General features: G+C 44.1%; 1 protein-coding gene across 2 annotated transcripts in view; it reads left to right on the forward strand.

Annotated features, from left to right (window-relative positions):
- Positions 1 to 25412, forward strand: part of LOC126416788 (YLP motif-containing protein 1) — a 661447-nt gene that overhangs the window by 57286 nt on the left and 578749 nt on the right. For both annotated transcript variants that reach the window (XM_050084654.1, XM_050084655.1), the window contains exon 3: positions 10134 to 10327. In XM_050084654.1, the coding sequence (XP_049940611.1) occupies positions 10134 to 10327 (194 nt within the window). The remainder of the gene's footprint in view (positions 1 to 10133; positions 10328 to 25412) is intronic.

A 25412-nucleotide genomic window follows, 5' to 3' on the forward strand; every position in this document is an offset into this window, starting at 1 on the left:
CAAGTGCTGCACCTCTGCCGCTATGTGCAGCGGCATTCACGTCGAGCACAGTTATGGAGTAGGAGGGATATGCGTGGAGTGAGCTGAGTCTACTGCACATGTTGTCGACATCAAGTTGAAAATGCTGTTTGTTTACATTTTGCGCTAATCTGCGGAACTTACTGATTGGGCATCTTCGATTTTCTCAAGAACACTCTAGTTTTGAACACTTTTAACCGCTGTTTGATTAAATAAAGTCCAGCATTCTGATATAATAATTTTTAGCTCACTGTATTTTCTGGTATAACTTTTGATGTCGTTCAATGAATGCGTAAGAAAAGATGTGGCTTGCTTTTAAAGCCTAAATTTATAATGTATATAATGTAGTTGAAAACATATGGACAAATCGCCTTCATCTACAACAAATTTGATGAAAACATCCATATAATTACCATAAATGTCACGGTCCTGATTTATTTAAGAATAAGTAATTTGGCTTTTTGTACCAAGTTATAGTTTATCATGAGTACTTCTGTTTTCATACGATTAGTAATAACAAATAAAAAAAAATTTCCAAGGGCCTTAGTACTCGAAGGCACCATGACGGCTGTGGTCTCAGTGGACATTATTGTGGATCTCCTGCATCCCTTCATACTTGTTTTCTTCGACGGTGACAGCATCTTCCAGCAGGATAACTGTCTACGTTTCAAGGCCAGAATCGTGCCACACTGATACGTGGAACATAACAGTGCACTTGCGTTGATGTCTCTGGCACGTAATTCGCCTCATCTGAACACAGTGGTACACATCTGGAACTCTTTCGGGCGTCAGCTCCGCGTACATAAACTACACGCTGGTAATTTGTGGGAATTACGTGACCTGTGCCTAGACCTCCAGTGCCACATGCCTTCAGAAACGTATCAAGGACTCGTCGAATCCATGCCATGCAGAGTCGCTACAGTACTGGGTTCCATAGGTGGACCAATATCTATTAAGCAGGTGGTCATAAGGTTTTACCCTGTCAGTGTATGTCTCACTTACTTTAACTAGGTGTCATTCAAGATTCACACACATAGCTTCAGCCGCTACAAAGCTGATAGCTCTGCAGAGCGTCAGGGGCGCAACGAAGGGTATTGTTCTACAGTTTTTCATTCCCAATCCACCGGGTAGTTGTAAGGAAATTGCAGAAACTCACGAAGGTCCAGTGTGGGCTGTAATTGTCGTATGGCAGCGAAATTTGATCGATATGCTAGTGCGTTAACGGAACTGATTTACACTGGAAACAAAATTAGGTTCAAATTTTGTCACGATGTGCACACCCGACAGTGTGCAGCGTTTTTAATTTGACAAGCTGTAATGTCAATGAATAGTATGGCTATCGAGGTGAAAACCGTGCGCTGTCACTGAAAATTGTTTTATGTGAATGGCTGCAGTTAGAGTGCTGCATCGAGAGGGTATTGCCGACTTAGAGGTCTGACAAGAACCTCGATGACATTAACTGGTTTAAACAAGATGATAATGAAATTCGAATACATGGGTGGGCTTGTTGTGGCACCTGGAAGAAAAAGGCGTCCTATCCCGGTGGAAGTTATTGACTAGGCTGCTGTGACTGACCATGCAGCACGTACTCCGCTCGTGCAGTGTCACGAGAATTGTCTATCTCATGGTCAACAGTACGGAAAGTTTTGTGGTACCTGTATAAGATCCTGACAGTCCAGCACCGGGAACCTCATGATCAGCAGCAGCGTTCTGAATTTGTTCTTCCGTTTCCGGCACGGGTCGACATTGATGACATGCGGCCGGACAATATTCTATGGAGTGAAGAGGCACATTCTACGACAGAGGGTGCAGAACTTTCGAATTTGGTACCTTTAAACCGCATGCTGTGCACGGAAAGGCATTACACTCGCCGTATGTGACTGTGTGCTTTGGATTCATAAGCACCTTTATTCTTGGTCGGTTCTTCTTTGAGGAGAATCCATACAGAGTGTCTGTCAGGTGTACCTTAACGTCTGCACGTTGTTGAGAGATTCATGAATACCAAGCGAGTCCTGCTTTGGAAGAGCGCAACTGAGTGGAAACCACTGTTTTCGTACATGCTGGGGCAGCACCGTTCTCATTTGTTTAATCTTTTCTGCCCATGTCCAGCTTCCAATCCATTACATATGGAAACATTTCTATATACACTCCTGGAAATTGAAATAAGAACACCGTGAATTCATTGTCCCAGGAAGGGGAAACTTTATTGACACATTCCTGGGGTCAGATACATCACATGATCACACTGACAGAACCACACGCACATAGACACAGGCAACAGAGCATGCACAATGTCGGCACTAGTACAGTGTATATCCACCTTTCGCAGCAATGCAGGCTGCTATACTCCCATGAAGACGATCGTAGAGATGCTGGATGTAGTCCTGTGGAACGGCTTGCCATGCCATTTCCACCTGGCGCCTCAGTTGGACCAGCGTTCGTGCTGGACGTGCAGACCGCGTGAGACGACGCTTCATCCAGTCCCAAACATGCTCAATGGGGGACAGATCCGGAGATCTTGCTGGCAAGGGTAGTTGACTTACACCTTCTAGAGCACGTTGGGTGGCACGGGATACATGCGGACGTGCATTGTCCTGTTGGAACAGCAAGTTCCCTTGCCGGTCTAGGAATGGTAGAACGATGGGTTCGATGAAGGTTTGGATGTACCGTGCACTATTCAGTGTCCCCTCGACGATCACCAGTGGTGTACGGCCAGTGTAGGAGATCGCTCCCCACACCATGATGCCGGGTGTTGGCCCTGTGTGCCTCGGTCGTATGCAGTCCTGATTGTGGCGCTCACCTGCACGGCGCCAAACACGCATACGACCATCATTGGCACCAAGGCAGAAGCGACTCTCATCGCTGAAGACGACACGTCTCCATTCGTCCCTCCATTCACGCCTGTCGCGACACCACTGGAGGCGGGCTGCACGATGTTGGGGCGTGAGCGGAAGACGGCCTAACGGTGTGCGGGACCGTAGCCCAGCTTCATGGAGACGGTTGCGAATGGTCCTCGCCGATACCCCAGGAGCAACAGTGTCCCTAATTTACTGGGAAGTGGCGGTGCGGTCCCCTACGGCACTGCGTAGGATCCTACGGCACTGCGTAGGATCCTACGGTCTTGGCGTGCATCCGTGCGTCGCTGCGGTCTGGTCCCAGGTCGACGGGCACGTGCACCTTCCGCCGACCACTGGCGACAACATCGATGTACTGTGGAGACGTCACGCCCCACGTGTTGAGCAATTCGGCGGTACGTCCACCCGGCCTCCCGCATGCCCACTATACGCCCTCGCTCAAAGTCCGTCAACTGCACATACGGTTCACGTCCACGCTGTCGCGGCATGCTACCAGTGTTAAAGACTGCGATGGAGCTCCGAATGCCACGGCAAACTGGCTGACACTGACGGCGGCGGTGCACAAATGCTGCGCAGCTAGCGCCATTCGACGGCCAACACCGCGGTTCCTGGTGTGTCCGCTGTGCCGTGCGTGTGATCATTGCTTGTACAGCCCTCTCGCAGTGTCCGGAGCAAGTATGGTGGGTCTGACACACCGGCGTCAATGTGTTCTTTTTTCCATTTCCAGGAGTGTATATTCTTGCACTCACAACGCCAGTTTTGAACATGGCGGCCAAAATCGGAATTTTTGTTTTCTTCAGCGTAAATCGGTTCGGCATTAACGCATTAGCGTACCTACTAAGTTTCGCTACCGTAAATTATTACAGTCCACACCGAACCTCTGTGAGTATCTGCATTTTAGTTCTACCGGTACTCTTTCATATAATCGCTCGAAAATTGTCTATTGCATTGAAAAGCAGCGTCATGATACACGTCCATAGGGTTTAGCTGTATTTTGTAGAATACATTGGCTGGCCCATTCAGTCCTGTCTTTAATGATTTTGCTTGCACTGCACGTTAAAACTTAACCTGTTTTTCTTCATGGCACACTTGCTCTCTAGCATGAGGGTTACTTCATTTGTCTTGTAATAGTGTGTTTCAGGAGGACTAGCTAGTAAATATTCTAGGACTTGGTGATATTTCCTAATTCAGATAAAACATTCCGTATAACATGTGTCCGGTATTTATTGGTTACAGAGATTTATCTGTTAAAATGTAACCGAAACAGATGCTCGCAGAAGGCATTAAGCAAAGGTAACTGATTAAGTTCAGAATTGACTTTCATAAAGTCTACGTATGATTTCAATGCACTTCCGAAGATCCTCGACAGCCCAAGTGCAGCCCTTCACAGGTCGTCGTGGCGTTCTTTTGAGGGCAGCACTATTCATGACGCGAAATGTTCAGTTCGTTTCTTTTATTAGAAATTATATTCGCAGTTTGCGCCTCCTGACCGTACCTACTGGCACAATTCTAATGGTGGAAATTCTGGGAAATGCTAGATTTAGGTGATATGTCACACGTTGTCCATATTATGCAGGGGCCCATCTGCTGCACGAGCAAAACCATCCTTGTAGCCAAAGAAAACCCTTCCAACGATGATGGATATTCAGTTTCAAGATAGTCTAGATTACGGGGCCCTGTAAGAAGATGTAGTAACACAAGAGGCCCAACCAATCGATTGTTTGTCATACCACATTACACATTAACGGAGATGCATTTTTCAACATGTGTTTCCACAAACGCACGTGGCTTCCGTAGGGCCAGTGATAGGAGCTGCGATACCGTCAAGAATGAAAGTTGCTGCATCGTTATACAGTATTAATGAGATTATGCGACGATTTCATTTGGCCAGCGGCAAAATTCCTATCGTCTACCATCATCTTTCATCGGATTTGTTGAACCCGCTGTAAAAGATAAGGACAGAAGCCGCGAATACATAATTTCCTATGTGGAACGCGCATACATATATAAATTCTGCATGTGTTTATTGAAGGACTGTGTTCTAATTACTGAACAATCTCTCCTGTTTCATCCACACACTTTTTATTTGCTTGTGCAAATGAGATATGAACTGCATCGCGCAGTTGAGTGAAAACACGAATAAACATTCTTGAATCTGGTATTTTGCGGTTAGAAAATCGGCTGTTGTATCCCCTACAAGCAACAGTAGCGCTTCGATTACGAAGCCCGTACACAAATACGGAGGGTCTTCGGTAGCTAAGTTAGACATGTCGTTCCATTCTAAGACTATTGCGGAACAAAATTAGCACATTGTCAGAAGAGAGTATTTGTCCTGATTTACCTGCAGACACATTTCTGCTGCGTTATGGGTAACAGCTGGACCACAGTGTAGGAATGGAATGGGGTGCAACTAGAAACGTGCTCCCAAATTGAAGTACCGGTTCACAAAGATTCTTGTGGACAAAAGTCTAAATTGCTCACAGATTCGCTTTGAAATTATGGCAGTATATGGACTAAGCGCAGTGTCACGTTCAGTCGTAGTGAAATGATACCAACGATTTGACCACGGCCGCACAGACGTTGATGATGCTGATCGGAAAGGAAGACTATCAACGTTGACCACAGACGAATATGTCAAGGCAATTGGGAACTGATTCGCAGAAACTAGAGAGTTTCCAACTATCACGATCAATGTTCACACGGAGGTTCTCGAGTGTATCAGTGACTAAGGACCGTATTTCCATCATCGAGAAACTGAACGATCGGGAAAACCTTCTGATCATTGTTTACGGAGACTTGGTGACTGTTGAAAAAGTGTCAAGTATGTGTCACTTTTTAAGTGTTGTGCAGGATTCCATAAAAGTTACTTGGCCTGCCATAATAATGGATAGCTTAATGTCCGAAGTCGTCTCTAACTATATCGGATCGGCATGCGCATTCGTAAGTATGTGCGGCGTGTTTAAACGAATCGATCAACAAATCAGAGTCCCAGTTGAAAAATCAATTACGTAAGCTCAATCACAACCTCGCAAGTTGAATTTCGAAAAAAAAAAAGATTACAATCGGTAAATATACCCATAGTAACTGGAGTACCAGGATGCAAAATGAAAACTTATCTCTGTAAGCAGTTCTATCTCTCATAATCATTTAAGACTGATTATGCCTTTCAGCGTTCAGTCTGGAGCATAGCCCCCTTATAAAATTCCTCAATGATCCCCTATTCAGTGCTAACATTGGTGCCTCTTCTGATGTTAAACCTATTACTTCAAAATCGTTCTTAACCGAATCTAGGTACCTTCTCCTTGGTCTGCCCCGACTCCTCCTACCTTCTACTGCTGAACCCATGAGTCTCTTGGGCAACCTTGCTTCTCCCATGCATGTAACATGACCCCACCATCTAAGCCTGTTCGCCCTATCTCTGTAACTAATAAACATTAGACCAATGTTTCATGCATTATTTTATTCGAAATAGTCTGTACTACCACATCTTAAAATATTCAGTTTTTCCTGTGACACCCTGTCTAGTTTCATGAGATGGAGAATTCGTTAGCCCTAACGCTAGGTACGAAGATCTAAGCCCGCCGAGAGCACCGCCTTTTGAAGCTGTTACATAATCCCCCAAACTCTAGCGTCGCGAAGCGTGGATGAGGTTACGCTTAAAGCTTTTCCGTGATTACTTTCTACCCAAGTACAGCCGTCTCGCCCGGATTGCTAACGTGCGCGATTAAACGCTCATCTACTACGGGTTAAGGCTCATGTTCATAATTGAACTTAGATGCAGTTTGGCTGGCTAAGCAAAGCGCTGTACCAGTCGCATCAATACTTGCTAGAATCCCTAGTTTGATAAAATACGCTCTAAGAGAGAAAACGACGCACCAAGAGTGAATTATCCGAATGGCACGTAAATCTGTAGCTGTGACTGACCTGTGTAGACAAACAAATGATTACAAATTCAGAAAAAATTGGATGATTTATTCAAGAGAAAGAACTTAACAAACTGAGTAGGTCAATAATGCGTTGGCCCACCTATGGTCCTTATCAAGCAGTTATTCGGCAAAGTTGTTGGATGACCTCCTGAGGGATATCGAGCCCGATTCTGTCCAGTTGGCGCGTTAGATCGTCAGAATCCGAGATAGTTGGAAGGTCCTGATGTAACGCTCCAAACCACCTCAATTGAGCTGAGATCCGGCGACCTTGTTGACCAAGGTAGGGTTTGACAAGACAAGCAGTAAAAACTCCCGCTATGTGCGGGAGGGTGTTATCTTGCTGAAATGTAAGCCCAGGGTGAGGGGTAACAACATTGGGTGTAGAATATCGTCGACGTACCACTGTGCTGTAAGAGTGGCGCGGACGACAATCACAGGAAATGAAGTGGCACCCCAGACCATAACGCCTGGTTGTCGGGCCGTATTGGTATCCCACTGCTGACCGGGGCGTCTCCATCCACGTCTTCGCTGGTCAAAGGGGCTCAGTGAGATTCCAGACCAAGAATTGGTTGGAGGCACCCCGGAGAGAGTTGGGCAGTGTAACTCACGGCGCGCAAGTTACCCAGACTATTTTCACCTAGTCTTTGAGTATGAGAGCACTTAGCTAGTTACTACGAAGTTCACTCGTAGTTTCAGACCTTTTATAACTTTCCTCGCTGACACCCGCGAGAAAATAATAAAAGGAGAAAAGTTTATTACATTTTAGGTTTCATGCAGTAAAACTTCAAAATAAGCCATAATCGTAATCATTTATTGCATTAATGGGCCTTTAACGAAAACAGCAGAAAAATATGAGAAATAACCGAACTAAAAATACAAAAAGATCAGTACACACTACAAGAATTATAAAAACACACATTACAAGAAGCACAGTAAAAAGAGAAGTCAGTCACAACAGAGGAGACCTCTACTGCAGGTGTTAGTTCATCGCTGCCGTTCTTCAGCTTCATCTTCCACTGCTGTCGGTTCTACTTGTTTAAGGATTGTTAATACTCGACCCTTCCATCGCGTTTTCCAGCAGATTGAGAATGGAGGATCCGATCTGGGATGGGTGCATCAGCTCTAAGAATGTTGCCAAACCACTGTGGCCTCTTCTGCCCTAATATTCGGCTCTTGTGACTTTCTAGACCACTGGTACAGGTCTTCTTTTCCTCTTCGTTCGCATTTACCTTACATGGTATTGTAGACTGGTCCATAAATCTTTCGAAGTACCTCCTTTCGAAGACAAAGATTTCTTTTGAATTGTTGCTGATGGTGCCCAGGTCTTCACAACCATAGAAAAGTACCGGCCCTAGTAGTGTCATATACAGCTGGATTTTATTCTTCTGTGAAATCTGTCCTGATCTGAATAAATTGCTTAGCATTTATTATTCGTTGGTTCTCTATTTTCGTCACTTCAGTTTTATTAGTCGGTATGGACTGCAGATACCTGAATTTTTGAATTCGCTCAGAGGTATGTCCGTCAACAACAATGGAACGTGATACAACGATATTTGTCACCATCCACCAACAGCCCGATTTTCATCGCATTGTGGAGAAATCCGGAAGTATTAGCGCATACTTGCTCAGGGTGTCACCAAGAATCACAAAACCGTCAGCAAATACCAAAATTGTGTCTGCTACCATGTCCTTCATTTCTCTTATGCGACCATTGTCACAGCTCGCTTTTTCGAAATCTGAGTTGAATAATAATGGCGCCAATGGGTCTCCCTATGTAAATCTATTTCGAATACTGAATGGTGGCGATAGCTGGTTGTCGAATCGCCCTTGGCAAGTTTACTGAATGTAGCATGCTGCAATTAGATGTGCTGCGATGCCATGCCAAATTCCTCTATTTCCATAATATGACGTTTTAGTTTTACTACTAAGCATATTGACGACTCACTTTGCAGACAATATCTGCTTATTTCACTGAAGGTAGCAGCAAAATTATATAATGAAACAACACTTAGTTTAAGAGATATGGCATCATGAACATTGAGATGCGTGAAAGCTAGCTTTTCTTAAAATGGGGCGCAAAGTATCCAGATCACATTCATCCAGTGTTTGATAATGGCAGCACTTATCGACTGGTTGATGATAGAGAGCAGAGTTGCGCTCTGTCAGAACTACAGTTCTGTAATTTTTGATGAAGTACACGACTGATACAGTAAACGGTAGGATTATCAGTTGTATTGACAGCATTGGTGTGGAAAGAAACAGAAACGAATGTTCTGCACATCATTGGGTGTTAATCCATTCTGTATTTTATATCCTTACAGAATATAAATTGCATTTTATGAGTAATAAAAACTAGTTCTTCGCCTAAAATCTGCCCTTTTGCGTAACCAAACCAACTACGGTTTACATGCACAATCATAAAAGTATATAATTATTTTTGTTACTCTGTACTTAACAGAACGTTCTTCATAATAACCAAATGCAAACGTCATTTATGAATAACAGAAATATCTTTGTCGAAGTTCGACAAAATACTGAATCGACGTCTGATGTATGTTTGTTTTGGGTTTTTTTAATTTTACCTTTTTTTTTGAGGAAATTGCGTTTTCTAGCGCTGTATGATAAATCTGTGTTTTCTTTATTTTTACTACTGCATCCCTCTGTTTCACATTACAAATCAACAATTTTCGAATAAAACCCGAATTTAAATTGACAGTTTTAATTTTGCTATAAATATTGTTTATTTTCACATAACAGTTACGAGAATAGCTAAGTATAACAAAAAAAGTTCTGTAGGTAACACAGACATTTATATATCCCCACTTAGTTTCTAGACAGTTTACCATCTCCAGTTTTTAGGGGACTCTAGTAACACACTGATCGCATATTTGAATATACACTCGTTATAAGATAATGCCCAGTAGGTAGACAACACACCTAGTGTACGAGAAACGGGGATATGGCCTTAACTGACAAGGATACTAGGAAAACTACCGAATTCTACGCTTAATTCTGATGGTCTGTAGTAGCCTACAATAGTTTTGCAGCACTAATAGATGGGCCGGTCGGTGTGGCCGAGCGGTTATAGGCGCATCAGTCTGGAACCGTGCGACCGCTACGGTCGCAGATTCGAATCCTGCCTCGGGCATGGATGTGTATGATGTCGTTAGGTTAGTTAGGTTTAAGTAGTTCTAAGTTCTAGGGGACTGATGACCTCAGATGCTAAGTGCCGTAGTGCTCAGAGCCATTTGAACTTTAATAGATAGTAAACACGGCTCTGGCCAGTACAGTGTGTAACTCCTCCTCTGACCGGTGTCGTGGTGCTGCCTTGCAGGAAGTCTGAGTCACTGCCCGCGTCCTCGGCGCTGGAGCAGCTGCCGGCCATCCCGGAGTCTGACGGCGCCGCCTCGCAGCCAGCCCCGCCGCCCCCGCACCCAGAAGCGCTGGCCACGCCGCCGCCGCCCACGCATCCGCCCCCGCCCCCGCCGCCTCCTCCCGCTCCCACTCAGCCTCCCACCACGCCTCCTGGTGAGTACCATGCAACGATACGCTGCATCAAAACTAGTCGGTCAGTGTTTATCTTCTTTCGCTGTTACTTTGTAGTAAATTTACATCGTGCGTTTGTTACCTATTTTGCACTTTCAGAGATGAACGATTCGACGTGTGAAACGAAAAGACAGAAGTGTCCAATGGACATTTCTAGGCCCGGTTCAGCAATGTTCTTCTGAAAGGCAGCGACCAACCTAACCTCCTTAGTAGTAATTATGTTTTTAGGTTCCTAATTTGTGATTTATAATCTAAGTAGTGATCAAATTTTGGAACGTGGTTCAAGGGTTGGGCATGAGAATTCATTTGGTTGGCAAGATTTGCGTATATGCAACCATACTTCAGTCAATATTATGTTGTGTAAAATCTCAAAAGATGGAAACATTTTAGGTTTTGGTGTGACATAGACATAAAGACGTTTAAGGGTCTTTGAGTCGACAACTGTGTCGTTGGTAAGCACCAAAGAGTATGTGTACCTATGAAGCGAGCATAGTCTACTGCGCATGTTCTCAACATGAAAGCGGGCTAGTCAGGTGATTTTGGGACGACGGTGCTTGTCTACAATGTTCCGTAATATCGAAACTTGATTATACTTATTCGCCTTGTTGTGTTGTTGGTTGTCACTTCTTGCGTTATTCCAAAATTCGAACACTGATCTTTTTTTGTGCGTAGTGTATGCTTATACTTTCCTGATGAGACGGCGAAAAAAAAGTTATAGATATTTTACTTGTTTATAAAAAGCAGAGGGTTAAATAAAGAAAAATTGAAAATAATAGCCGGCCGCTGTGGCCGAGCGATTCTAGGCGCTTCAATCCGGAACCACGCTGCTGCTACGGTCGCAGGTTCGAATCCTGCTTCGGGCATGGATGTGTGTGATGTCCTTAGGTTAATTAGGTTTAAGTAGTTCTAAGTGCTAGGAGACTGATGACCTCAGATGCCAAGTCCCATAGTGCTTAGAGCCATTTGAACCATTTTTTGAAAATAATAATGGACACGCAGATGGAGCAAATCGTTTACCATATTTACTGTAACAATTTCATACTTCGAAATGCTTGGTTTTTTCGTGACACTTCAACGTCGTCTACGGTGTCATTGTAACGTAATTAATTAGAACAGAGGTTAGACAGTATGAATAAGTGCAAAAGAAAACGTAAAAAATGTATCATTGGCTGTCACTTCTTATCCCGTTACCGAAAATACGGTAGCAAAACTTGAGTTATGATACTGTGGCGAAAAGGCACAGCACCATTGCTCGTCACCTTTTTAAGCCAACTTCAGTTCCTAGTACCAGATTATGATTCCAGTAAAACGAGCATACAAAGTTCCGCGATACTTCTGAAGGTGATTTTTCTATAGCAGTGAAGTAATAACACTTAAAATACGCTAAGCGCTGTACGGGCAAAAATGCGCTGTCCCAAAATCATGTGACTTGAGCTGCAGGAGACGTTGCCGACAGAATTCTCGTTCTGCACATCCGTATGCTCACTCCATTAACATTTATACTCTATGGTAAACACTGATAGACACGTAGTAAGATATTAGAACCTTTGGTAGGTGTATGACAGTTAACTTTCGTTAGTCAGTAAACAGAGCTCTGTGAGACTCTCCGTCGCCACCAGTAATTACGAACTTCATATCATGTCACGTATAAAGGAGGGTCGCAGATGTTTGGCAGTGCATGTTCGTTGCTTTCATGTTTCTGATTGTGCCTAATGGCATAGTACTTTTCAGATACGCAATACGGCATGGGCAATACAGCCAGTTTTCCGTTGCATGTATGTTAGTGTGTGAAATAATGATTTATGTTTCCCTTACTTATGCAAATTGATAATGGGATTACGTACTCCCAAACTATGTTATAAAATTTATAATGCGATATTGTGCTCCCAAACTATGTTATGAAATTGATATTGGGATTATATAAAATGGAGCTGTTTCCAGTTTTCAAACGCCCGGCTAAGTACGTTTGAATTACATACTGTATACAGGGTGATCCTGAAACCCAACCTACTGACAAAATTTCGGAGATTTTTTAGGGATATTCATTAAGTATTTTGGTATAAGAGATCTAGTGTCCCACTGCTCGTTACAGAGTAAAAACTTTCGGTTTTTTCGGTTCGTTACACTAATTACCACTGCTTCTACGAAAATACCATCACAGCCCTTCTACAAAAATAGCATTACAACAGTTGAAAAGATTGTAATGTGCTGTCACCAAAATGTACAACAATCAACATATAGTAATGCAAAAGTGCTGTGATGTGATTGCCGTCACAGCCGGAACGGCTCAGTGTAACGTCGCCACGCCGCCCTTCCATTTCATTCAGTAAACCCACAGAAGAGGAGCGTGTCGGACAACTCTCCATCAATAACCCTGTCCATACTGCTGTGTACCACTGCTAAAGTATAACTAACACTGCCGAGAAAACAAACTCGAGATAGAACCGAGCGGTACTGAATCCAAGATTGGAGGCCAAGATTAAAGTAGCCATTACTGTTGTCAACAGCTGGTACCTCGAGTGATTCGACCAAGTTTGTTCCCAAAGAAGACACACAGCGCATACCGTCGACATTTTCATTGTTGTATTCGTATTCTGAGTGTAATACAGGTAGAAAGATAGAGTAAGAAATCAAAGGAAACGCTCCCGTAACGAGCCATCAGGGATTCCGGATCCCTTATACTAAAACGCTCAGAAAATGTGCCTCAACAAGCTTACAAATATTGTAGCTGAGGTAACGATGAGACGTCGATTTTTTCCAGCCGTGATGACAAGTCCTGTGGCATGATGGTGCCCTTCAGCAAGGACGAGCAATAACATGAGCGACTGTTGAAGAGAACCAATATATTATTCTTCCTGCTGCTTGCGTGGAACAAACTCTGACGTTTTCAAGATCTTAACATCTGCTATACTGCTATATTTCACACTGAAGAGAGTATAAATGAAAATTGGCAGCAATGAATACGCAGTACACTTCCTACGCAAAACTATTCTAAGCATGCTCCACAAGATCTGCCGTCTTTTATGTTTTGTAGATGTTAGATAAATTTGTAATTGATATGCAGTGGCAATAATACGACCATCTGTCAAAAGCCTAAATAACCACGTTTAGCAGTGCAGACCGGTGCGGGACGCGCAGCAAGTGAGTCAGTGAGGCTCTGGAAGGTACCGACAGGGGTGTGTAGCCATGCCGACTCCAGTGCTGTGGCCACCTGCGCTAGGTTTCTCATTTGGAGGTCCATCATACAGACGTCCTGATCGATGTCGTCCCACAGATTCTCGACTGGATTTAAATGCGGAGAGTTTGGTTACCAGGGAGTATGGTATACACGTCCTGATGCTCTTCGAATCACGCACGTACAAGTATACTGCGAGATGTGTGACATCTGTCTATATCTGTGGTCATTGTCCCCAAGGGTAGATGCATACTTGTGTTGGATTCACTGTGTCTTCCAGAATGACGCGATTACCCTGGGGACGCTGCGAAAACATTCCCCCAGGCCATAACGCGTCCTCGTTGCTTGCTTTCAGACCTTTCACTCTGAAAACGCTAACAGTCATCTGTCCGATGGAGAATACAACGTGAGTCATCTGAAAAGGCTACCTGTCGCCACTCAGTTAACGCCCAGTTGCGGCTCTGGCGTGCAGATTCCAGCCTTCGTTGCCGATAAACAGCAGTCAGCATGGGTGCACGAATTAGGCGCGTGCTGCAGAGACTTACACAACAACTTTTGCTGAACGGTGGAGATATTGTTGGTAGACGCTGAATTCATTTGGGCGGTTAGTTGTTCAACAGTAACACGTGTATCCGCCCGTACGTATCTCCGCAGCCGTCGTTCATCCCTGTCGCCTACGGACCACGATGAACCACTCTTCCCTCAGTGCCAGTTTTCGACACTTTAACCACGGCGGAAACGTCTGCACCAACCGTAGTACCAATAGTTGCGTAATTAAGGGGTCCATGGTAGTTCCGTAGAAAAGTAGCTTCTTCCTGTTTCTTTTAGGTTTCTTTGTTGTGCTATTAATTTTGTTTAACTTCGTAGTAGTACAAGTACACTACTATGCCATTAAACTTGCTCCACCACGAAGACGACGTGCTACAGACGCGAAATTTAACCGACAGGAAGAAGATGCTATGACATGCAAATGATTAGCTTTTCAGAGCATTCGCAAGGTTGGCGCCGGTGGCGACACCTACAACGTGTTGACATCAGGAAAGTAATCGATTTCTCATACATAAACAGCAGTTGACCGGCGTTGCCTGGTAAAACGTTGTTGTGATGCCTCGTGTAAGGAGGAGAAATGCGTACCATCACTTTTCCAACTTTGATAAAGGTCGGATTGTAGCCTATCGCGATTGCGGTTTATCGTATCGCGAAATTGCTGTTCGCGTTGGTCGAGATCCAATGATTGTTAGCAGAATATGGAATCGGTGGGGTCAGGAGGGTAGTACGGAACGCCGTGCTGGATCCCAACAGCCTCGTATCACTAGCAGTCGAGATGACAGGCCTCTTATCCACATGGCTGCAACGGATCGTGCAGCCACGTCTCGATCCCTGAGTCAACAGATGGGGACGTTTGCAAGACAACAACCATCTGCACGAACAGTTCGACGACATTTGCAGCAGCATGGACTATCAGCTCGGAGACCATGGCTGCGGTTATCCTTGACGCTGCATCACAGACAGGAGCTCCTGCGATGGTGTACTCGACGACGAACCTGGTTGCACGAAAGGCAAAACGTCATTTTTTCGGATGAATCTAGGTTCTGCTTACAGCATCATGATGGTCGCATCCGTGTTTGGCGACATCGCGGTTCAAATGGTTCAAATGGCTCTGAGCACTATGGGACTTAACAGCTGTGGTCATCAGTCCCCTAGAACTTAGAACTACTTAAACCTAACTAACCTAAGGACATCACACACATCCATGCCCGAGGCAGGATTCGAACCTGCGACCGTAGCAGTCGCGCGGTTCCGGACTGCGCGCCTAGAGAACGCGGTGAACGCACATTGGAAGCGTGTATTCGTCATCGCCATACTGGCGTATCACCCGGCGTGATGGTATGGGGTGCCATCGGTTACACGTCTCGGTCACCTCTTGTTCACATTGACGGCACTTTGAACAGTGGACGTTACATTTCAGATGTGTTACTACCCGTGGCGCTACGCTTCATTCGATCCCTGCGAAACCTTACATTTCAGCAGGATAATGCACGACCGCTTGTTGCAGGTCATGTACGGGCCTTTATGGATACAGAAAATGTTCGACTGCTGTCCTGGCCAGCATTTTCTCCAGATCTGTCACCAATTGAAAACGTCTGGTCAATGGTGGCCGAGCAACTGGCTCGTCACAATACGCCAGTCACTACTCTTGATGAACTGTGGTATCGTGTGGAAACTGCACGGGCAGCTGTACCTGTACACGCCATCCAAGCTCTGTTTGACTCAATGCCCAGGCGTATCAAGGCCGTTATTCCGGTCAGAGGTGGTTGTTCTGGGTACTGATTTCTCAGGATCTATGCGCCCAAATTGCATGAAAATGTAATTACATGTCAGTTCTAGTGTAATGTATTTGTCCAATGAATACCCGTTTATCATCTGCATTTCTTCTTGGTGTAGCAATTTTAATGGCCAGTAGTGTAGTAATAATTCGTATACATATTTTTATTGCACATGGGCTGCGTGTTGTACTGCCTGTTTTGGCCTTGCCGATAATAGGCTATAAGTGTGAAGGACAAAAATTAAAAAAATTAATAAAAATCGATTCCGCTTTACTAGTTGCTTGATGGTAGCTGCGGGGCTACTTTCTGACGGAGCGGCAATAGGCAGTTGTTACGTCGGCGTCGCAAACGCCAAACAGTAGAGCGGCGTGTGCTGCGTGTCAACGCAGCGCGGTGTAATACCGCTATCCGCGGCGTTTGTTTACAGCCGTGTTTAAGTGAACGGCCGCGGGGTCGAGTGGCGCTGCAAGCGAGCAAGCGCTCAAGCGATCCTCAGTGGACCGGTTATGCAGGAGTAACCGCATCTGCCACGCCAGTATCAGAAGCTGGGTCTACTGTGCAGACGAAAGGAACTGATTCCCTGACTCCCTGTTTTTTTTCTCTTCCTTTATCCGCTTCTAGTGGTAAAACTGCGGTTAAACCAAACGTTAGCGGCTACAACTAGTCACGAGGAACTTATGTATGAACATCTGATCGTTGGATAAGGCTGGAGGCACACGAGCGAGTCACAACTGCCCATGCTCGCAGTGTCGGATGTCGGTTCAGTTTACATAATGCGATGTTGCAGCGCGCAGCAGTACTAGATTGGAGGGTAACCAGTATGGTCGTAGGCAGAAGAATGCGGGTAGCGTGACTGCTGTTCCGTAAATCACAGATATCACTGAAATGGCTGAACAGCAGAATATATTTTAAATTGTTATCAGTGATCGAAGATTTGTACATTCGTATGAAAGGGCTGTGGCCAGAGAGCAATGTATTTGCTGGTTAGGGCTTTTTCAGTTTTTGAATGATCGCCTTAGACCAAAAAGGCCAGCACTAGAATACAATCAATATAGTTTAACAGTGGTGTACGGTGAGGTGATAAGTCAGGGAACAGCGATATACAGATTGCGGTAGTATCGTGAGCACAGGATATAAAAGGGCAGTGCATTGGTGGAGCTGTCATTTGTACTCAGGTGATTCATGTGAAAACGTTTCCGACGTGATTATGGATGCACGACGGACATTAAGACTTCGAACGCGGAATGCATCGGACATTGCATTTCTGAAATCGTTAGGGAATTCAATATTCCGAGATCCACAGTATCAAGAGTGTGCCGAGAATCCCACATTTCAGGCATTACCTCTCACCAAGGATGATGCAGTGATCGACGACCTTCAGTTCACTATTGAGAACAGCGGCTTTTGCTTAGAGTTGTCAGTGCTAACAGACAAGCAACACTGCATGAAATAACCGCAGAATAAATGTGGGACGTACGACGAACGTATCCCTTAGGACAGTGCCGCGAAGTCCGGTGTTTATGGGCAGCAGACGGCAGACGCGAGTGGCTTTGGTAAAAGCACGACATCGCCTGCAGTATCTCTCCTGGGCTCGTGACCTTATCAGCTGGACCCGAGGCGACTGGAAAACCGTGGCATGGTCAGATGAATCCCTATTTCAGTTGGTAAGAGCTACTTGTATGGTCGAGTGTACGTGGACCCCACGTAGCCGTGGACCCATGTTGTCAACAAGGCACTGTGCGAGCTGGTGGAGGCTCCATAATGGTGTGGGCTGTGTTTACATGGAATGGACTGGGTCTTCTGGTCCAGGTGAACCGATTTGTTGACTGCAACGAATGTTCGGCTACTTTGAGGAAATTTACAGTATTCGTGGCCTTCATATTCCCATACAACGATGCAATTTTTGTAGATTACAATGCGCCATGCCACCAGGTCACAGTCGATCGCGATTGGTTTGAAGAACATTCTGAACTCTCCGAGCAAATGATTTGGCCACCCAGGTCGCCCAACATACATCCCACCGAACATTCATAGGACAGTTGAGAGGCCAGTTAGTGCACAAAATCCCGCACCAGCAACACTTCCACAATTATGGACGGCTGTAGGGCCAGCATGGTCAATATTTCTGCAAGGTTCTTACGACGACCTGTTGAGTCCATTCCATGTCGAGTTGCTGTACTACGTCGGGCAAAAGGAGGTCCGACACGATATTATGAGGTATCCCATAACTTTCGTCGCCTTGATGTAGATCTACCGACATCGCAGAAAAATTCCCCCTCGCCCCCCCCCCCCCCAAAAAAAAGTTTCGCACGCTTTAAACCATGTGGCTCTCTTCTTAATCTGATCATGGTCCTGCTTGCGAGATGTATTTTCTTCGAATGCGAAAGTATTTTAACTTCTGGATGACCATTGTAGCAAAACAAGATAAATCGTAGCTTTCGCGGAAAGAGTTCAGTGTTCGTTTTTATCGATCACTGTTCGAGAGTGGAACGGTGGACAAGTGGTGTTACAGAGGCTCGACGCGTGTGGATTGCCCAGTAGTCATACAGACGTTGATATTTGGGGTCAATTCTTTATCTCTTCGATAAACATTTACACATCCAAACCCGCTGCATCCGTGGCAGGCTGACGGCAGATGTTGCTCGTGTTGCGAATACGTTTGCTCCACCCATGTCTCCCGCAACGACTGTGTCACGGCGATGGGCGGGATCGTTGCAAGGCACATTTCTCTGGCCCGTCTTGGCGGCGAAAACGCTGCTTCACTGCCGTAGTGTGCGTGGCTCTATTGTTTCATGAGTACTGCTTCAGCGCGCGAGGAAATGACACTGCGAATTTGAGGTAACAAATGGCTCGTGTACATCGAGCCGTAATGGTCATTAGACTACGAGAACTGTTGTTACACAGCCAGTAGAACTAAAAACATGTTTAGCATGTCAGTAAGGTACTTCCACATTATTTCAGAACTGACAGAAGAGGTAAAACGATACTTCTTTTTCGTTTGTAAGATTGCCCAGCGAATTTTTTTTCCTAGTAAAGTCTTTTGAAATGTGTGTTTGCTGAGATCACTTTTCTGACTGACACACAATGGTGTAGCCGATAATTCTTAGTTTTGTGTAAACCGCTCAAAAGAATTCGGGCGACATGTGTATTAATATCCGGTATGTTAAATCTGATTTGGTACAGACTGTGGCTGTGGTCTTCTTGCAGAGCTTGATCTTCACCTGCAGCGTATGAAACAATTTAAGTCATTCGCGACCTATCAGCTGTGTCATGTATTGCAGCATAAGGTGACCCCGCAGACGAAATTGAGTATTAGAATCCCACTGTTCTCTAGTGAGGTACACAGACTGCAGTTGTCATTTGTGGAAAGCTTGCTACAGTCTTGCTATAGTCTAAGTTGCAGCGGCAGTTTGTTTGATCCCAGAAGAATTGATTTTCCATCGTGTTGCTCGAGATGCCAATGTGTGTCTGTCATGCACGCTGTAGGGAGACAGGTCAGTACACAAGGCAATACAGACAAGGTCGCCGACGCATTACTAACCCATGTGAAGACTGGTATCTGGCTATTTCTGCTGAGGGGAGTCGTATGGCTGCCGCCAGAGCACTCAAAGACGATCTCAGAAGGACCACTGGAGCCGCTGTGTCCGATCAGACTGTAATGAACAGGTTCCAAGAAAGGACCTTACGACCCAGGCGTCCTGTTGCTTGACAGACATCATCTCCCAGCTTGCCTCAAGTTTTGCCGTTCCCATGTGAACTGGCAATTTTTTCACTGGTGAAATATGTTATTCACAGACGACTTCCAGCTTTCCTCTGGCGCAAGATGATGATCGTTTTCGTGCCTGGAGAACCAGTGGCGAGCGATATCTGCCAAATGTTTTCCAGGAAAGCCAAGATTCTCTGATGATGCGCGAAGGCATCAGTTTTCACAGCCGTATTGATCTTGCATTGCCCACGGTCGCCTTACCGCCAAACACTACGTCCTGTTGGATCATGTATGGCTACAGCATACATTGATGGCCGTGAATTTCTTCTCAAGCGCGATAATACCAGGGTCCATGTGACTGCGCATCACCAGGGATGTTTCGCGGATCATGGACACTGAAGTAATGGAGTGGCCAGCGGTGAGTACCGACCTAAACTCCATCGAGCTTGTGTGAAGCAAGCTTAACAGACGTGTTCGTGGTCGTCCTGTTCCGCCACAGACTCCCCAAGAATTCTTAAGAGTGCTCGTGAAGGAATGGGATTGGATACGACAGGGTGACCTCTGTAAATTTACACGGTCGGTGTTAGACGCTCACGGATGACACACACATTTTTAAAGTCCAGTGAGAAGCACCCAGGATGACGTGATGAATGATTGTTTCTACTTTGTTTTCGACTAAAATTAAAGCCATCGTCAGATAATCTGCTTAAAAAAGAAGTGCATACTAAAATACTAGGAAGCGAAACTACAAAATCAGACTAATTTTTGTACAGCCATACGTCCTTAAATCTGTTCTGCAGTAACACGTCAGCTGGAGCCGAGAGAGGTAGCCCAGAGGTTAGCACAATGGACTCACACGCGGGAGGACGACGGTTCAAATCCGCGCGCGGCCATCCAGATTTACATTTTCCGAGATTTGTGTAAATCGCTCCAGGCAAATACCAGAAAGTTCCCTTTGAAAGGGCACGACTGATTTCCTTCCCCATCCTTCACAGACTCCGAGCTTGTGCTCCGTTTCGGATAATCAAACACTAATCTTCCTTCCTTCCTTTTCTTTTCCTCAACTGGACAGCCCAAGAGAGGCACTCTCATTCTACACGTATCTGAGCACTGATTGTTGGAACTGAAGCCTACACCTAACTATGTATAAAATTGACAACTTCTGAGTCGCAAAATACAAGATCGCAGTATTCAGAATTAGATGGGGACTTAATCGAAAACTTTACATTTAAAATACGTGTATACTAACTAGTCACAAACGGCTCGCTGCAGACACGTTTACTCGAACTTTTCTGCTTCTGCCGCCGTATACTTTAACCAGCGTTGGTTCTCGCTATTAATTAGGATACGCCTTGTACAGAAAGAGTTTTTCTCTTGCAATGTGGTCAGCTAGCAGGATGCAAAAAGAGACGATCTGTTTTCCGTGTCATTAAGACCTACTTCTTTTGCCCTTACTTACATAAGCAGGAAGTTACGGTACGAAGCTCTTTCAGCTAATGAAAAGACCCTCCTGGGGGTGCTATCGATCTGAAGACTCGGTTGCAGTGCGAACAGCAATAACCAGACGCGTTTAAACTGAAGTTTTGCATTTAACCACGTGTATTAACGCATTTAAGTGCATTAATGATAAGAAATTAGCTAGTTGCACTTATCACTGCACATGTGTAAACTGTAGAAAGAACTGCAGTAGAATGCTGTTTGAAAGAATCCTACAGGTAAATTCGGCAGCAGTCGCTTTTTTCATTTACAGTTTGGGACAGAACAAGTGTAATATTTTGTGGTTTCATCGAGAAGGAAGCAAGGCCAATAAATATCAAATGTATGTTTCCATATATACTGTAACGGGAACCACACAAAGTGGGAGTGCGCTGAGATTGGGTTCCCGCCATCCCATCAAAAATAAATACGTCTGACCCTTACACAACTCAGGTAGTATACCATTTCCAATATATCCACACGTATAGATTGCGTACCACACCGCGTATGCTGTAAGTCGTTCGTAATCATTGATGTCACTCTGCTTTGTGTTCCGTGCTACATTAACACGCCACCTAAAGACTACTTTTAAAAACATTTTATTTACGTTGACGCCGCAATCTGTCGATATTTGGATGGTAACCAGTGAATTCGTATCACAGTAACAAAACATAGGTCTGAGAAAACGAGAATGGTGGCATGTAATTGAAAAACCTTATCTAGTTCCACCTGTGCACGAAATGTATTAAACAAGAGGTTGTACTGTGTAGGAAGTGAATCAGAGCACACGAAGCATAACTTTGTGACCAGCTCAGGCGTTGCCTAGCGAAGTGTGTAAGTACAGATAAGAAATATAACCACAGAAACAGTTTGCGGCTGTAAATGCTATGTAGGGCGTTAAAAAAATATTCCATATTTTGATGGTTGGTAGTATGGACGAAAAGATGGAAAAAATTTCGACTAAACTTTGGCTCTAAAATGAATACCTTAAGAGTTACGAGCATTTGTTCAGAAGAGGAGCTGTTTTTCACAGTAACGAAGATGTACTGCTCATAGTTCTTACGTCCATGCTACCACCTGTCCAAATACAGAATACTGTTTGTAATACTCTGTGTACATGTAGCTGTCTAAATGGTAGAAAACGATATTACAAATATATCATTTTTAAGAGAGCAAAAAATGTTGTACTCATTTGCCAAACGACTGGTTGAAAGTTCTTGAAGTAGTTACGGTTAAGGCGGATATGCCGTCGTCCGGGAAAAAAGAAATGTAGGTTGATTAGCGGCTTTATCGACGCATGGAATTATTCTCTCTGTGAACACGAAGACAGTGGAGCCTATTCTTAAAGGAAAAAAAACCGGCGTATTGTCTGGTAAAAAACAACAAAGGAAACACCACTGTACTGTTCGGAACTCTATTTTTAACCGCAAAGGGAAACGGAATACGCATGCATCTCCATAACATGCAAGGCTTTCTTTCTTTGTAAGCACTAATTTTGTACTTCAGAAATCTGTCGCCGTCGTAATTGCCGGCCGCGGTGGTCTCGCGGTTCTAGGCGCGCAGTCCGGAACCGTGCGACTGCTACGGTCGCAGGTTCGAATCCTGCCTCGGGCATGGATGTGTGTGATGTCCTTAGGTTAGTTAGGTTTAAGTAGTTCTAAGTTCTAGGGGGCTGATGACCACAGCAGTTGAGTCCCATAGTGCTCAGAGCCATTTGAGCCGTCGTAATTTTTTACATAAAGTGGAAAGTGCTCCCTTATAAACAGATGCATGATCACGTTCAAACGGTTAATTTTATCTTTATTGAGCGAGGTGGACCAGTCATTAAGAAACCGGTCTCGTAGTCGGGTTGAATGCGTTTCAATTCGTCGTCAGTTTTGCTGTGACTTCATGCATTCGTGGTGGCTCTGTCAGACGAATGCCCAGAATGTACTCTCCCTCCACTTCTCTACAATGTCCTTTCATGAGTAAAAGTGATCCACTGTTCACCTTGTTACACGTTTTCTCTCTGCCATTTTTTTGGAGTGAAAGGCAGTAATGTATGCTTATCTTAATGTCGTAGTCAAAAGTATCAATATGAGAAGAAATATTTCCTGCCGTTTGGTTTTCCGATGCAGGGAGAGGTGGAACATACAGGATTATTATAAATAACTCTGGGGTTTCAAAAGACGCCAATGCAAAAGTAAGACATACAGAAAACAGACACACATCAGAGGATAGAACAATTTCTGAACTCACATTACAGGTGCTTAATATGGCCACTGTTTCTGATGCGAGAAACGTCAATACATGCCAACAATTCAGTGACACAATTTGTCTGCGAAGGCGCGACAGCAGTCCGCTTTGCAGGTTTGTTCATTGGGTTGCCTTCCTGCAGGCGCGCACTAATTCGATGCGACAATACGGAGCGGATGAATTGTCTACATGATCTGACATGCCTGCTACTTACTGCAACAACGCCTCGTATTACAATTCGAACCGTTGAGATATGCTCTGTCCAATGGTATGTGTAATTTTTCTGTACGACTTGTGTTGTTTGAAACCTAGAAGTACTTACGAATAATCTCGTATGTATCCCTCTCGTATTTCGATTGGGATCTATATGTCCCAGTGGTAATGAAATTTAAGTTCATCTTGTATTTTAATTTATGATACATATTTTTAGAAAAGCACTTTCATGATATTATTATTATTATTACACATTTTTGCGTCTAGGACAGTGGTTAACTTGAATGTTAAATGATTATTCATTTTTTTCTTGTACCTTTTCTTTTTCTCTTTCCAAAACTTATTCATTCTTTGGCTGTGTTCCTGTTTCCTTTGCTCTGTCCGCATTTTTCCAGTTTTCTTCCTTTCTTTTACTTTAAATTTCGTATTCGTGATTTTCTTGCTCAATTTCTCTCTTTCATTTATCATTTCAATACTAATCCCTTCCTCTACTACTAATCCCTGCTTGTTCAGGTCTTCTTCTATTTGTTGAAACCAACTCGTGTTTTTGATTGAACTGTTTGCTGCATCAAAAATCCTCTTTGTGAGTCTGTTATTGTTCATTCTTTGTACGGGGTCAATAGAATATTAGTCGGCGTTTTCTGGTCATGCCTATGAGCCTGTCTGCGTGTTCATATAATTCTTTTTGGGATCTTCATCCCTATACCATCTCTGTGTACTGCTCCAGAAATTTTTCTGAGGATTTTAGTTCTATTTTCTCTGTCTCTGTGATACCTGATGCTCCGATTGTGGTTGTCTTTGATGAGTAGAGTCCGTCCGGTAGTACAACCGTACTGTAGTGTCTGAGTTTAGCCTGTCTTGAAACATTTCTTTTATTGTAGTGCGTCCATGTCAGTTTGTATGCGTTCTGAAGTTTGATGTTCTGTGTGTGTTGCATACCTTATTTGATCCTCCTATTTGTAAATATTCCTCAAGATATTTGAATTTTTCCACACTGCTAAGCTTCCGTATTTTGCGTACATGGCTTGGTGGTTGTTGTTCTTTCTTACCATGTATTGCGCTTTCTCATATAATATCTGTAGTTCCGTTTTCGAAAAGACTTCATGTAAATATTCCAGTGTATTTTGTCTGTTGTTATGATAACTGCCAGAGTATCTGCAAATGCCAAGCATTTTATGATTGTTTTGTTTGCACACGTTTTCTAACTGAATTCCTTTTGATTTTTCTTTCCATTGTTGAATAAAAGCGGTTAGAGATCATCTCTTTGTCTGACCCCTGTATGTAAGTCTAATGGGTCGGACATTTCCCCTAAATTTTATTTTGAATGTGGTGTCTGTAAGTGTCTGTTGCATGAGTGTCCTAGTTTTTCTGTCTATTCCATATTCTTCTAATGTGTCAAAGAGGATGCCCCTGTTTATTGAATCGTAGGCCTTTTTAAAGTCCACAAATGTGACTACAGTGTTGTTGGTCTGTCCGACCTTCAGGAGCGTTCGCAGGTTCAAAATCTATTCAACACAAGACCTTCGTTTTCTGAAGCCTGCTGAGTATTCAACTACCGTTGTATCAGCTTGTGGTTCTAGTATGTTGATTAATGTTTTGGACAGAATTTACTAGCTGACCTCAGGCGCTGTAATTTGTTTTATAACCTCTTATACCTGTGTTATCGAACGCGGCTTTGTATCTGTTTGGTACTGTTTTCGTGAAGTGTAATATTTCTTTAGGCTTCTCGTAATTGAGGAGCTTATCAAAAAATTAAGAATTTTGCAGCTTTCGTTAGTATTTGTTTCCAGAGATGCATCTGCTCTTTTGAGGCAAACATTTGGATGCTGATAACCCTTTCTACGTCCCCTGAAAATTCGCTAGAAATTTCTCGTGTTATTTCTTTTGAAGTCTTCCTCGATTTCATTTAGTCTGTTTTTATCGTGTATCCTTTTT

The sequence above is a fragment of the Schistocerca serialis genome, chromosome 8 (assembly GCF_023864345.2).
Source record: "Schistocerca serialis cubense isolate TAMUIC-IGC-003099 chromosome 8, iqSchSeri2.2, whole genome shotgun sequence".
Taxonomy (NCBI): Eukaryota; Metazoa; Arthropoda; class Insecta; order Orthoptera; family Acrididae; genus Schistocerca; species Schistocerca serialis.